The sequence below is a fragment of the Bombus bifarius genome, unplaced genomic scaffold (genome assembly GCF_011952205.1).
Source record: "Bombus bifarius isolate JDL3187 unplaced genomic scaffold, Bbif_JDL3187 scf7180000009790, whole genome shotgun sequence".
Lineage (NCBI taxonomy): Eukaryota > Metazoa > Arthropoda > Insecta > Hymenoptera > Apidae > Bombus > Bombus bifarius.
Window position 1 is genome coordinate 233296 of NW_022885336.1, and position 14568 is coordinate 247863.

Consider the following 14568-nt stretch of genomic DNA (forward strand, 5'->3'; position numbering starts at 1 on the left):
CGCAAACGAGCAAAATGTCCGAAATAAATTTCGTACCTGATAAATAAATCTAGTTTCAACTTATCAATCGATGGAAATGCTATATACGCTTTTTAGATTAGTCGAAGAAATAGATTTGGTATGAGACGAGCTTACGGTAATGCAGAAAGTGTGTCACTGCAACAAATCCGCACTCTCGGCATTACCTGGTTTGAGTAAGTATGCTTGAGTAATGCTTTCAAACTGCTTCAGACTCCTTTAAGTTCACCAAATGAAGCGAAAATTCTTTCAAAAAACCTACTGGTGACTCTTCTCGTATTATGGAAAAAAGTATCTTCGAATATTCCAAAGTGTCTGCTTTCACAGAGTTTCATAGAAGATAAATGTAACGTGAATTTTGTTTCCTTTTAATATATACACTCTTCGTCAAAGAGATAACCCAGGTGTGTTATCTTTAATTTCTCAATGACGCATGTAAAGTTTTTCGTCTGTAACGTACAATATCAAAACATTATGAGCTCAGAATATGCTCTTCGTTGAAAATAATTAAAAATATTATGAGGTTTAGTGTGTAACAAAGAAAAACTAATCCATACTAATACTTCATGATCTATCCACGAGTAAAGATTACAATACAATATTATATAAATTTGTAAGTATGTGAGACGTGGAAAAAAATTAAACGAGTCTGAAAGAAAGCAAATTCTTGAACTAAAACAGCAACAGTTATCAGTAGCAAATAAGAAGTCGAAAGTAATACACAATTTCTTCAAAAATGTTGAAGATTATGGCAAAAAGAAAAGTACTGGTCAGCCGTCATCGTTATCCGATCGTGATAAGCGAGCAATTTTGCGTGTAGCTTCCAACTCGCAGTTAACAACGAAGCAAATAATGGAAAAATCTAGTGATAGTGCCAGTGTTTCAAGTGTTCGTCGAGTTCTACTATCCTGCAAAGATATTAAGAGGCTAAAATTGAAAAAGAAACCTTCGTTAACAACGAAACACAAAGTAGAACGTTTACGCTTTGCAAAAGAAAGAATGCATAGGAAAAAGAAATGGAGAAGGGTACTATTTTCAGATGAAAAAGATTCAACTTGAATGGTTCTGATGGGTTAAAATATTATTTTCATGACATAAGAAAAGAGACAATGTCAGCAATTCGACGACAAATGGGAGGAGACAGCGTGATGGTTTGGGCCGGCATCTGTTATTTCGGCAAGACAAGTATCAAGTTCATCGTTGGGAGAATGAATAGTGTCCGATACATAAGTTTAATCAAAGAACAAATAAATAATCATGCAGAACGCATTTCTGGGCTTGATCAAATCTTTCAACAAGATTCTGCACCTGTACACGCATCAAGATTGGTCCAATCATATTTTAATGAAAATAATATATCTATTCTTCCGTGGTCTGCACACTCTCCGGAACTTAATATTATCGAAAATTGTTGGGCAGAACTTGTTCACGGCATATATGCAAATGGAAAGCAGTATCAACACGTACAAGAATTAAAAGATACAATTGTACGCGAATGGGACACGTTAAGTCAAAATTATATCCAGTAACTATATAAATCGATAACAAATCGTACAATAGAAGTAATAGGAAATAAAGGGGTATGTACCCATTATTAAACAAGTATATATGTTTGATAAGTAATTATTATTAGTTATAATTTATGTTGATTATTATTTTCTTATTGCACATGTGTTATCATTTCGTTCATAAAATAAAACAATTTTTTTTTTGTTACACACTAAACCTTATAATATTTTTAATTATTTTCAACGAAGAGCATATTCTGAGCTTATAATGTTTTGATATTGTACGTTACAGACGAAAAACTTTGCACGCGTCATTGAGAAATTAAAGATAATACACCTGGGTTATCTTTTTGACGAGGAGTGTATATATTACGTGCGAAATAATCTAAAAATCATAAGTGTAAAATATTCTTATACTTAAATGCAAAAAGTTACTTGAATGTACATGGAACAAGAGTTTAGTTTAATACGATATTTTCGTAGTAAATCCAATTTAAAATTCTAGAAACAACGTACTAATGATAAATATTCTTTTGAAATTGGAAAATTCTTTCTAGCAGTTACAAAGATACTCACACTGTAACGTATTGCACCGTGTTACATCCAGACTGAATAACGCTTAATCCGTTAATCTGATCACCGCACGGTCGCTCGAATCAATTTACGTAATGTACGATCAGTTGGAGGATTCCTGCCGGCCGAAAATCTGTGGTTTAAATCATTGAAATCTCCACAGCTGCTTCTCCATAACTTCCACTTTTATACGACTACCCGTCATGTGCAGTCTCTTTCATTATCGGTTTCATCCTTCTTCTCTTTCCTTCTAGCCGAGCTTCTGGAAAATTCTGCCAACGGCATAAGTGCCATCAAGTTTCCGATGCGCCTTTAAATTCCGTTTGGATTTATGATTTCAATATCGCTTTAACGATGGCCCTTAAAATCGAGCACGCTATATTAGTTCATAAAGAGAAAATCCTCTCCGTAAATATTTAACCAGTTTCCAGGCAATTTACCCTTTCCTTTACGAAATCTCCCATTCCCATCCATTTTCTTCGTTTTCTGGCCTGGCAGTTATCGCGGAGACGAAGGGGAGGAAAAAAGCAAAAGGTTTCGACCGTCTTTCTATCGCTGACATCGGGCACATTCATGTCGAGATAAAATCTTGCAATTTCAGGGGCTTCGAGAAGCTGCTGATACCGGTACATGTTATTCGAGGAAATTACACACATTTTTCTTTCTCTGCCTGTAGAAAGAGGAAAGAAGAAAATTCGAAAGCGTATTTGCCTTTCGAATAATCTATATACACCGATTTTATCGTTTTTACGGAAGCATCAGATTAAAATTAACTTTCCTCGGCAATTTTATTTGTTTATCATCTGCTGTAATTATATATATATAATTATATACAGATGATAAACAAATAAAATTTTCATAGAAATGTTATAATAATATTATTATAGCAAACGTTCTTTGAAAGGGAAAAGCAAAGAGTTGGTAATACTTATCTTATATTTAACATATACATATATGTCTATTTGCTAGATTTTATATAATATAAATATAAATAATAATTGATACGCGTTTAAACATCAATGCTATAGCCACATTTTTGATAATTTTCAAGTGCACGAAATCTATTCCTAATTCGAGAATTTCAATATTAATAATATCAATTAAAGTATCCGAAAATATATAAAACAATAAATACATGTACCGTGTTAACGTTTAAAATGAATTTCTGAAAAATTTCCTATATATTTAGAAACTACCTGTATAAATGTCTACGTGTAATTTTGTGGGCTTTTAGACCTGTAAACCCATCGAGGACGATATAATAGAAACCGTCGAAGGTTCGAATAGTATCAAGACCCGGGATCTAAACTACATAAGCCCGCTTTTCACTAAGCCGGCTGCCGTATTTAATGTGATTACGAAGAAAACGCGATATTTGAAATTACAAACTCTACAGGGCAAGCCAAATCAGTTGCATCGATAGAATACTGAACTCTCGAAGCCATCCATTTTATTAATTGATAATCAATAGTCGTTCGAGTCCCTAAGTTTGTATCCGTTCATTTCGTTATTTACATCCTTCGCTCGTGAAACCAAATAAAGATGCGTGAAACTCTTCGATTGTTTGCCAGTAATTCGCAGAATTTTTACATTCCTTCCCGATATGAAATTAAAAATTCCAATATACGTGTAATTAATTAATGGTTGTACGTAGAAAATGGATGTGGTCGTGGTAGCTGAATGTATCCTTGGGGAATTATAGATTTGTCGATGTAAGTCAAAAGATAAATAGAAGAATCTCACTTTCTTTCTCAAGTTCTTTGCCTACATACTCGCATCAAACTTTAAAATCTAAAACGTCAAGAATAACGATATTTTTCTACGTGTCGTGGAATACTTCTCGATCGTGAACGTTTATGTAACAGAGTGCACTTATACCTTCGCTGTCGGTTTTTCCCCAGGAGTCCGTTTTATCCTTCCTCCTATTGTAGTATTTCCCTTCCCGATGTACTATGTATACGTATCTATGTACTTTTATCGCATAAAAGTATACGGATCGATGTTATTCAAAAGTTTTCAGACCACTTGTCCCATGCTGGTTACGTCGATCATGTCTCTTAAATGTATAGCGTATAAGCTTAAAACGCAAGCGAAGCTTCCAACGCACAACGAAGATTATATCGCGATTTTTACAATACTGTTTTTTTTTTCTTTTAAGAAAACACAAACTGCACTCGCCTCTAAGCATTATTATTGCTTGTCTTTCTTAAAGATAAAGAACGTTATATTTTTAAATTCTCGTCTGTTTTAGGAAATGCGAAAGTAGTCAAGTGTTCGTCAAAGATCATCACACTCACTGTATAGATACCTGTCGAACTACTACAATGTGCGGTGAAGTAGTCGTGCCCGAAGATCATCTTGACGTAAGAATATAATTAATAATCTCCATAGCAACGAACACGGTGATATTATTGTTAGGAAAATTGAAATATTAATTTATCACGAATATTATTATGAACAAAAGTGTAGTGTACATAATAAGGGCTATGAAATGCACAAAAAGTTAGCCAGTTTCGATTATTCTCTTTTAACATGCCCTTTCAAATGTAATAAGTTATTGAAGTGATATACCTATGTGAATAATTGTGAAGTATATATCAATTTTATATGCGTGTTTCGCGATACAAAACTAGATTATTCGTTGACGTCGAAAATGTGCTTAACATCTACGTATAACTATATGAACAAAATTCGATGCAAAATCGATTTATTGCTGCGATTTCGCAGATATTCAATCGCTCTGCCCGTTGCTAGACGTTTAAATAGAACATTGAAACTTTAACATTATCAAAACTGAAATTATTAAAAAATTCATGAATACTTATATTTGGATTTCTTTAGCAAACGATAAAAATGATAATAATTACGATATTTTTATTTTCCTTCTTTTCCCTATTAAGAGATTAAAACGTGTGGGTCGGTTAAAATAAGTTTAAGAATGAATTTATCCAATGGTTATTTTTTACATATCAGATCATCTCTGGCAAAGAAATACTTGAAACTGGACTTATTAAACAGATTCACTAACTGTTTCTCATTATGCTTTTTATTTCACTTCTGCGATAAATACTAATGATAGACCTAAGACAGATGGAAATAACGTTTTCGCCTTGTAGAATTAACAGAATTGTTCGCAGTATATTCGATGCAGAAAAATAGAATGTAATGCGTTTACTTGATAAACAGGTTTGTAGAACATGTAATGCAACAGGACATAATTGCGGTATTGCTGAAGGAAGTAGGGCAGGCCCAGGTATAGATGGTGCCGATTTTGTCTTCTATGTATCCGCGATGCAAACTGCAAGATGCCATAAAGGATTAACCGTGGCTTATGCAGCGCATTGCCAAACAGAGGCAGCGTTAGATAGGTAAATTATTTGTATGTGTATTTATCTAAATTATTATACGTATATTATTCTCTGCTACACATATATATTTATAAATTATTCCTAAATTCTTTATTTAATATTTATTTACATATTCTTAAATTTTCTTTATTTAATTGTTCTTTGTGATAGAATTCAATGCAATCGGAATCTCATTTGATATTTTGCAGACCGATAGCTGGTCACGCCAATTTGTGTCCGAATAGCATAAGCACGAAGCCACAGGAACTAGAAACATTATTAAGCACGGTGAAACATGAGATATTACACGCACTGGGATTCTCTGTAAGTTTATACGCTTTCTACCGAGATGAGAATGGTGAGCCTAGAACTCCAAGGAGAAGCGATACAGGGAAACCGATGTTAAACGAAAAGTAAGTATATGTCGCTTTATTACGCTACTACTATTTCCTGCTTCAGAAATATTTCATTAATTATTGGTACTTTATTTCTTCCAAGACCGAAGCATTTTTTACAAGATGAAATAAAAAGAAAGAAGTTATCTTTTATATAAGGAGAATTAATATTATGATATGGTAGTAGAAAATTAATATATGATAAGATGGTCTATAGTCATTTCCATAATAAAGCGTCGTTTTTTCCATCAAAGATATTTCAGGGGAAATTTAAGGATCTCTATCCTCATGAAAGTTATCTTTCATAGCTAATAAACGATTACGTGTTGTTAAATAAAGTTATCTTCTCCATGATATATTACATTTATTTGTAATAATCGGATCGTTATATTTGAAGGATTTCAATAAAAGTATAATATATCATCTGCCATGTAGATATATACACATATCACATGACAAAGCCGTTTCCTTCGAGTCTAACTAGCGTCGAAGGGAATAGCTCGCTTTCTTCAACGATCCATCATCCCGCAATAATGTCCCTTTGTCTTTCTCCTTCCTTTTTCAGCAACGAGTCTTTTTTCTCGCATATTCTCGCCCCCTGACACTGAGCCGGTGTATCTGCCTTTAAAATTGGAAAATTCCTTGTGTTCCTGATATTCTTGGTTCCAACGAAATCGACGAACCGTAACGAACCAGGTTCCGGCCTTGTCAGACGAACACGTTACTTGCTCTTCGCCATTTCTTCTTCTCTTTTGGCGTTTCTCTTACATTGACTCGTAGCTTAGCAGTGATCTCATTCTCTCTTTGCCATCGTCTACCCTTCTGTATCCACGATCCATCTGACCGTAAGCTTGCGTGCTTTCATTCTCTCATATTTGAGCTTCTTTGTGTGGATCTTCGTACGTACGTTTTACGTCTATCTACGTACAATGGACACTGTGAGGATATATCTTGATAATCTGAAGAGATCTTTTTCTACAAATTCTCCTGTATTGCGCTTATTTTGTAAGCGTTTTCCTGCTTTGTTAAAGTTTTACAGACCGGAGGAACTGGATTCTTACGATTTGTTAAAAGTTCCCATGTTGCCGCAACCAACTGCTCTTGAGAGATATATTTTTCTTTTTTAGAAAAGGTAGACTACGCGATTATGGAAGTATGACCCTGGTAATAAAAGGGTGAGAACTCGTTAAACATTACAACATGACGGATACTATCCTCTGGGTTCACGACACGACCTTTTCTACTGATAGATCCAACGACGTTTCGAGAAAACATTTGCTTAGGGGAAATATGCTTTTTCTTATAAGTAGAATCTTCAATAATATCTTAAATCATACAAAATTAATTAACACGTTGTGAATGTCTTTCCTTGCATCTGTGGGAAATTTAATGATGCAAAAATACACAGAACGAAAAACATGTAACACGTAGATATATATATATATATACATATATATATATATATATATATATATATATATATATATATATGTATATATATATATATCTACGTGTTACATGTTTTTCAATCAATATATATTAATGTTATAATATTGATGTTATCAATCAATATATATATATATATATATATATATATATATATATATATATATATATATATATATATATATATAGATGTATACGTATTATTATAATTATTATAATAATTATATTATTATATATATAATATATGATCTGTTCGTCATGATATTTAATGGATGAAATAAATGTCTGTAATATAAAAATATAATTTCCGCATTAAGCATCGTCAAACTGATCATAGAAATTAAGATATTTATGTTTATTTCAAATACCTTGCTGTATCGTTGTATCGTTTATCATTTTGCTACGGTGTCAATGAATTTTTATACTGATAATACTGGCTAATCCTGTTATATGCATATAGATTACAAACGCATCAGTGGAGTGAAAACACGATCAAAACGGTCGTTAGACGATATTGGCAGGTACACGGTGGTTACGTGGAAAGGTCGATGCAGATGATAGTCACGCCGAGGGTTCGTGCTGAGGCTCAGGCTCACTTCAATTGTCCAGAACTAGAAGGTGCGGAATTAGAAGATCAGGGGGAGGATGGCACGGCACTGACGCATTGGGAAAAACGAGTCTTCGAGGTAAATTAAAAATTTAAGGTGAATCATAAAAACAATAAACAACGAATCGCAGAAAATCAAGAATTAATTTACCTTTAATCTTAATAAAATTTGATCGGCTTTATAAATATTAGAATTGTACAATTTTCAGTGTTTATGTACTGCGTCTTTACGATTGCGATTTACAATAATATTTTCTTTGGGAACGTTAGAGAACTATTAAAGAAATCATCTGGCTAATAATATTTGATTTATATAATGCTGAAATAAATTTAAGTTTTTTTTACAAAAGATCGAATTTATATCAATTTGTAGTGCTTTTGTCGTTGTACCATTTTAGAACGAAGCAATGACAGGAACACATACGCAAAATCCCGTTTATTCGAGAATAACCCTCGCCCTTATGGAAGACACTGGATGGTACAGTGCAAATTACTCAATGGCTCAAGAACTGGGTTGGGGGAAAAATCTTGGCTGCGATTTTTCGATGAAGTCGTGCAAGGAATGGATATCTTCGAAATCTTCGCGACTATCGTATGTATCTTTACGTTACGTTTAATTTATACGTCTTCACAGTTAATGGAATAATTCCACCTAGAAATATTATAGAACATTTAGTGGTTCATGAATATAATTAAACATTGAATACAATAAACACAAACTCTATGCTATGTAAAAATGAAAAAAAATTATCCTATAGGTATTTTCATGATCAAACACTAAATATTTTTGATGTAACAGATTATTGTTTTTTAGAGGGAAGTCTATTCATCCCTTTTGTAACAAAGTAAAACAGGATCCGTTGCAAACCGAATGTACCGATGATCGAAGTTCGGTGGCGTTGTGTAATCTAATTAAATATTCATTGCCTCTGCCTAAAAAGTACCAGGTATGAAATTGCTTACGTTTAATCGTCCTTTTTGCAAAAAAATTTTTTTTAAATAAAATATCACTCTATCTACGGAGTATATTTTTTACGCATAAAAGATAGTATTGTATCGATCTTTTGTTTCTTAGAACTTTGACTCTATCCCGCACGTACCAGCTGGAGAGGAACAATATTATGGTGGTTCAGTATCTCTGGCAGATTATTGTCCGTACATTCAGGAATTCACATGGAGAGCTCGAAACATAGTAGTTAGAGGCTCTCATTGTCTCTACGAAGAGAATAATCCTCGTAAGTTGTATCGCAAATGATACTGGAAATTCTATTCTGCTATAATATAGAAAACATTAGCTTTTGTTAAACTTGTTTTTGCAATTAATACAAATTTTAACGAATTACGTAAATATTCAAGTTTAAGATGAAAGTAGAAGCTATCGTTTTAAAACGTTCTGCTTATTGTTAATTTTCATAACATAACGTTGAATAAATAGTATTCATAAATAGTATACATAAATGGTATAGTATATAGTAAAATATATTAATTTTATTAATTGAATTAATTCTGAACAGATCCAGACAAAAACTTTGCTCTGGAAAAGTATGGCTCGCATTCAAGATGTTTCGATCATACAAACCAAATGTGGGAAGAAAGGGCTTGCAAACAAGCTCGGCAATGGCAGCATTGGGGCTCCGGATGTTATCAGTATAAATGTGAAGCTGGTAGATTACATATAATGGTCAGTGACATAAACCTACTTTTATTTTGTGTTATATATTGTTATTAACATACGCCAGCCGCTCATATCCGTCACCATCATAAGCTACCATAAAGATCGATGGTCTTTCGAATTTTCTGTCGCAATACACTTGGCTTTAACTTTTTATACTGTGGCTGTTAAATATTCGTAACAATATTTAGCACTATAAGATCGATAAATTATATCCTCCTCAACATATTTTATTGTACAGGTTGCAAATTACACATACACGTGTTATCATGCTGGTCAAGAAATAACTATCAGAATAATACAAAATGGTTGGCTTCATAAAGGAGCTCTAATTTGTCCTCCATGTAAAGATATCTGTCAGGTAAGAAGGAATGTTATGCCAGGTGAAATATATATTACGCACCTAAACTCAAAATATATTTTACAAATTAGCGAAAATAATTTTTTTTTTTAATTTACTTATGCAAGATGTTCTACGAACAAACGAAATTTTACAAATTGATTTGAGGTTCTAAATGGGAGGTTTCCCATCCTAAATGGGAAATGTTTAATAAACATATTCCTGGTCCCAATCATTCCTGGTATAGTAAAATTTACCATCCCAGTTACCGTCCTTAACAATTATACTTAATCCCTTAAGTATAGCAATTCTTTCCTACAACTAAAAGAGATACTATATATATGTATATACCTCATGTGTCTCTTTTTTACAGGCGGAACTGAAAGAAAAACACGAATACTGTAAGCCAGGAGATGAACATCCACCTGCGACGTATTATCACAGAGACACTTTGCATTGTGCGTCCGCAGGGACACTTACAAATTTCCCATTATTTGTTGTTTCAATTTACTTCTTTGTTTTTAGATGATGTGTCATCTGATCTAGGTAATATTTTTATCAATATTAGAACTAGACCGAGGAATTATAATAACGTACTATCAGAATGTCGTGTAAAAAGCGCTTCTTAATTACGAAATGCGAAGTGTTTGCTTAACGACATAGAAGTATGTTTGGAACCAAGTAATAGTTTCATAATACGAATATCAACCGAGGTGACAATTCTATTTTAATAGTTTATTGTAAAAAGAAATATTTCCTCGATAATTTTTATATTTCTGGACGTATAAAAATATATAGAAGTACGAATTTAGAGGTTCGACACACGCGTACGGTTAATGTTCACGGTATTTCGTATTTTACATTTATGGCAAACGTATTTATAATTACAGTGATAAATTTTGACAAGGCATTTTTTTAAGTGCCAATAGTAATAAATATATAAAGGCTGATCTATTTTTGATGTGTTTGTTTATCCCAGAAAATATGTTGAATTGCAAGGAAATGAAGGATTTCAAGAGTTAACAAAACCTATAATTTTTAATATGAAAAGCAACAATATAAGGAAGTGAGAGTATAAGATAGATGTGACTCTACAGATAAGATGATCATTCAAGAACATTACTTCAATTTTATATGATATCAACCAACTCTTTTCAACATTTAATCTTATTGTTCTCATTTACTCTTCGTCGGATTTTAAGAATATAAGATTTATATATTTATTGACTAAGTACAAAAGTATGCAAATGTATAATGTTATTTTTGCTTTCATAGAGTACAATGTTTCTTTTGAGTCACATAATATCAAAGAGAATTAAATACCTCCAACTATGACCTACTGTATTTTAGACAGTGTAGTTGCATATATTAGGCTCCGAATTTATTAGAGTTTTGGAATAGTTAATTACTTTTGACTTCTAAAAATGCTCATATAATTAAATGTATTTTATCACGTTGTTCTTTTTCTTTATTGAGAAAACTGATAATAGAAATCCTTTAAGATCTTAAAGTCTACAAAATTGCTCTCGATTTAACATACATTCTGAGATAAAATCACATAGAGATAAAAGTGGATCATCCTATACATATATAATTACTTACGATAATTATGCCGCCCATTTTGTTATCGTCTTTTTCTACGAACATCACGGTTTTTCACATTGAATGTACTGTGTAGTATCTAGGAATTTTGCTTCTTTTATGAATTGTTAATAACAGTCATTCAATGTCAGTTAGTACTAAATAGAGACGAATGATTACATCTGAAAGTATCAAAATATCTGTATAAGTGCCAATATATTACCTGTTTTCATTTATATAACAGCTTTAGTTATGTTATTATTTAGTAATATGTGTAAAATATCTTGGTAACCCTTATTCATCTTTTATGTACTCACAAGAATCATATTTTATTGTTAATTTAGAAGTACAAGTATAATATAGCGACCATAGTCTTTTTTATGGATGCAAAGTTACATAAATTGAATTTTAACCAATTTTTTTATGGGATAAAATGACTGTTGTTGTATGGTAACATTCAATCATTTATAAAAGCTTGTAATATACATACACAGTTGTATTTCTTAAAATATCTAAGTTTTGATACATTTACATATTTTATGTACTTTGTAGTATTAATTAATGCTACAATATGAAATTCATCACGGAATATTTTTTATTCTCTTATTTAATTATTTTTTGTGTAAAAACCATGCAATTGTAGTACATTTTACATCAGAAAGTGAATAAGGGTTAAACAATAAACTCCTTGCTATAATTTCTTATTGTTACCTCGGAAATAATTTCAGTTACAAATTATAAAAACGTTTAACTGTAATTACAAAGCTTAGACATGTTATTACAAAGTGTTATTACAAAGCAAAGTTACGTTGTTTAACATCGAACTTCTAATATAAATTTCAAATTTGATAATTAGTATTATATATACATATCTGTATATTTGTTGTTTATTTTCTATTCCTGCATTTGAATTCGTTTTATAGCATTTGCAATACCTAAAGAATTGGGCGATACTGAAAAACGAATTTAATTTTTATACAATTAAAGAAAGATGATACGAGTTTTGTTTTTATAGTTAGATTATAATAAATATCATATCCTTAAGTATAGGAAAGGTATTGAGAGAATTCAGCAAGAAATAAGAACGTCTCGCGGTAGGTTGTTCTGAAAGTGCTGTGCGTTTATAAAAATATCAATAAACGTAAATGACATTTCTAAGAAATAAGCGCTAGAGAGTAAGCTGTAAATATTTTACGACTACGTATTTAATAAATAAGAAAACAGAAGAATTTTTATGAACATGAAAGAATATATATTCACGAGAAAACAATTATGCGAATTGTTTCTTTATATTATATCTATGCATGAAACATGAACATTTTGTACACGTTACAAAGAAATTTTAACATTCCACAAAAGATTTCAAGTTCAGAACAATTAATAACATGTAAATTATTAAATAATTAATTACAAAAGACTTAGAAAGTTAATATACTTGTAGATATAAAAACATATTGCTTCATCACGTTAAAAGCTCTCACAGTTTACAGAAGAGATTATGCAAAGTGTACTTATATATCAAATTATTTTTCTCGGAGCTGCAGTTGTGGCAGTATTAATGTGGTGAAACTTAGTAATTGTTTTCCTATACATTCCAAAGCAAGTAACGATAATTTCAGAAATTAATGTAATAAAATTCCTCTTGATGTATTTAACATTTTGTAACATAATTGTGAAATTATTTAGCTTATTACTTTTTGCCGAATTTTTAAGATCATCATATTAATTCTTTCATATCGATGTTCAATTTGAAAAAACGTATTCTGTATATTTATTCTGTAGAATAAATTCATTTTCAAATTGAAAAAGAATTTTTACTATTTCTTTTTCTCCAGCAAAATTCTTTGAACAAAAATTTAACTCAGGTATGATCATTTAATTAACTTTCGTAAATAAATATTGTTATTAGTGAATCGATTGTAACTAGTTAATTGAGAAAATGTACGAAAATGTCCATCGTTTTTAATGAAAAGCAAGAAAGGATAGAGCTCTTTCTGTTATTAAAAATTGCATTCTTAAAGCTATCAAATAAAATATCGCTATGAAAGAATTAAATTAAACGATATTGTGTGTTAAGAAAATAGCACCGTTGTTCGGTGTATAATAACGACACCAACGACTGAATAACAAATTTACGCTTTTCTAACATAATGAATGTTAAGTGCGGAATATTATATAAATAATGCAGAACGAGACTAAATACGTTTTAATAACATTACAAGGCCCAATTAATAATTATTATGAAAGAATGTGAAAGCATATACTGCGTGTGAGAGCGTTCACAGGACCTATAAGATATATGTACCATAAAATTTATTAAAAGTTAGAAATACCGCTGTAAAATCTTTATCTGATTATCTAATATAAAAGTAGATTGTTGTATGCGACAAAAGAAAAGTACAGGGGAAGAACGTGATATATGTATAAGTTACATTTTTTTAGTTTCTTGTCTTTTTAGTACAATAGCAATCTTAAAATAATAAAACCATTTCATTTGTACGTGTAAAATAAAGTGACAGTTTGAGTTATGAAGGACATTTTTAAATCTGATTCTTGAATTAAATTTCTATTTTGTCTATCCTCCTGAAAGGACATATCGATTGTTGTAATATTGGAAATGTCATTAATTTTGTACAAAGTATCATTGGATGATATCAATTCTATCAATTATTTTATTATTTTGGGGAGGAAATCTGCAAAAATAGACTTATCACATTTATCCTCTGCGATCAATCGCTTTAATTGTAAATGTGCCACTCTATTTTCAGATTACGAAAACGTTCTTACCTTCTGTGTGAAATACGTGTCTGTTTAGAAGACAGGGAAGAGAAAAGAAAGATATTTCGCACAAAACGAAATGTTACGGTCAAGTAAGAAGCTACGATAGAAATTATGATAACGTAGAAGATAATGAGAAAGGGTAAACGAATTATGTCATAAAGGATTTTAAGCAGCAGTAGAAATCAAAGCACGTAACATTATATGTACGATGAGATGCGTAGAAAATGTACCTTTATGATAGAAGCAAAAGACAATATTATTCAGCAAATTGATTTATATTTTAGTTTGTCCTGTGTCTCT

The 14568-nt window shown here is 31.4% G+C and overlaps 1 protein-coding gene across 1 annotated transcript in view; it reads left to right on the top strand.

Annotated features, from left to right (window-relative positions):
- The window catches only part of LOC117215787 (leishmanolysin-like peptidase), a 210303-nt gene extending 199868 nt beyond the window's left edge, over positions 1-10435 (top strand). The window contains exons 6-15 of the mRNA XM_033462265.1: positions 4351-4462; positions 5286-5467; positions 5656-5859; positions 7748-7973; positions 8293-8486; positions 8709-8841; positions 8970-9129; positions 9409-9575; positions 9808-9927; positions 10280-10435. Of these exons, the coding sequence (XP_033318156.1) occupies positions 4351-4462; positions 5286-5467; positions 5656-5859; positions 7748-7973; positions 8293-8486; positions 8709-8841; positions 8970-9129; positions 9409-9575; positions 9808-9927; positions 10280-10435 (1654 nt within the window). The remainder of the gene's footprint in view (positions 1-4350; positions 4463-5285; positions 5468-5655; positions 5860-7747; positions 7974-8292; positions 8487-8708; positions 8842-8969; positions 9130-9408; positions 9576-9807; positions 9928-10279) is intronic.
- Positions 10436-14568: the final 4133 nt, after the last annotated feature.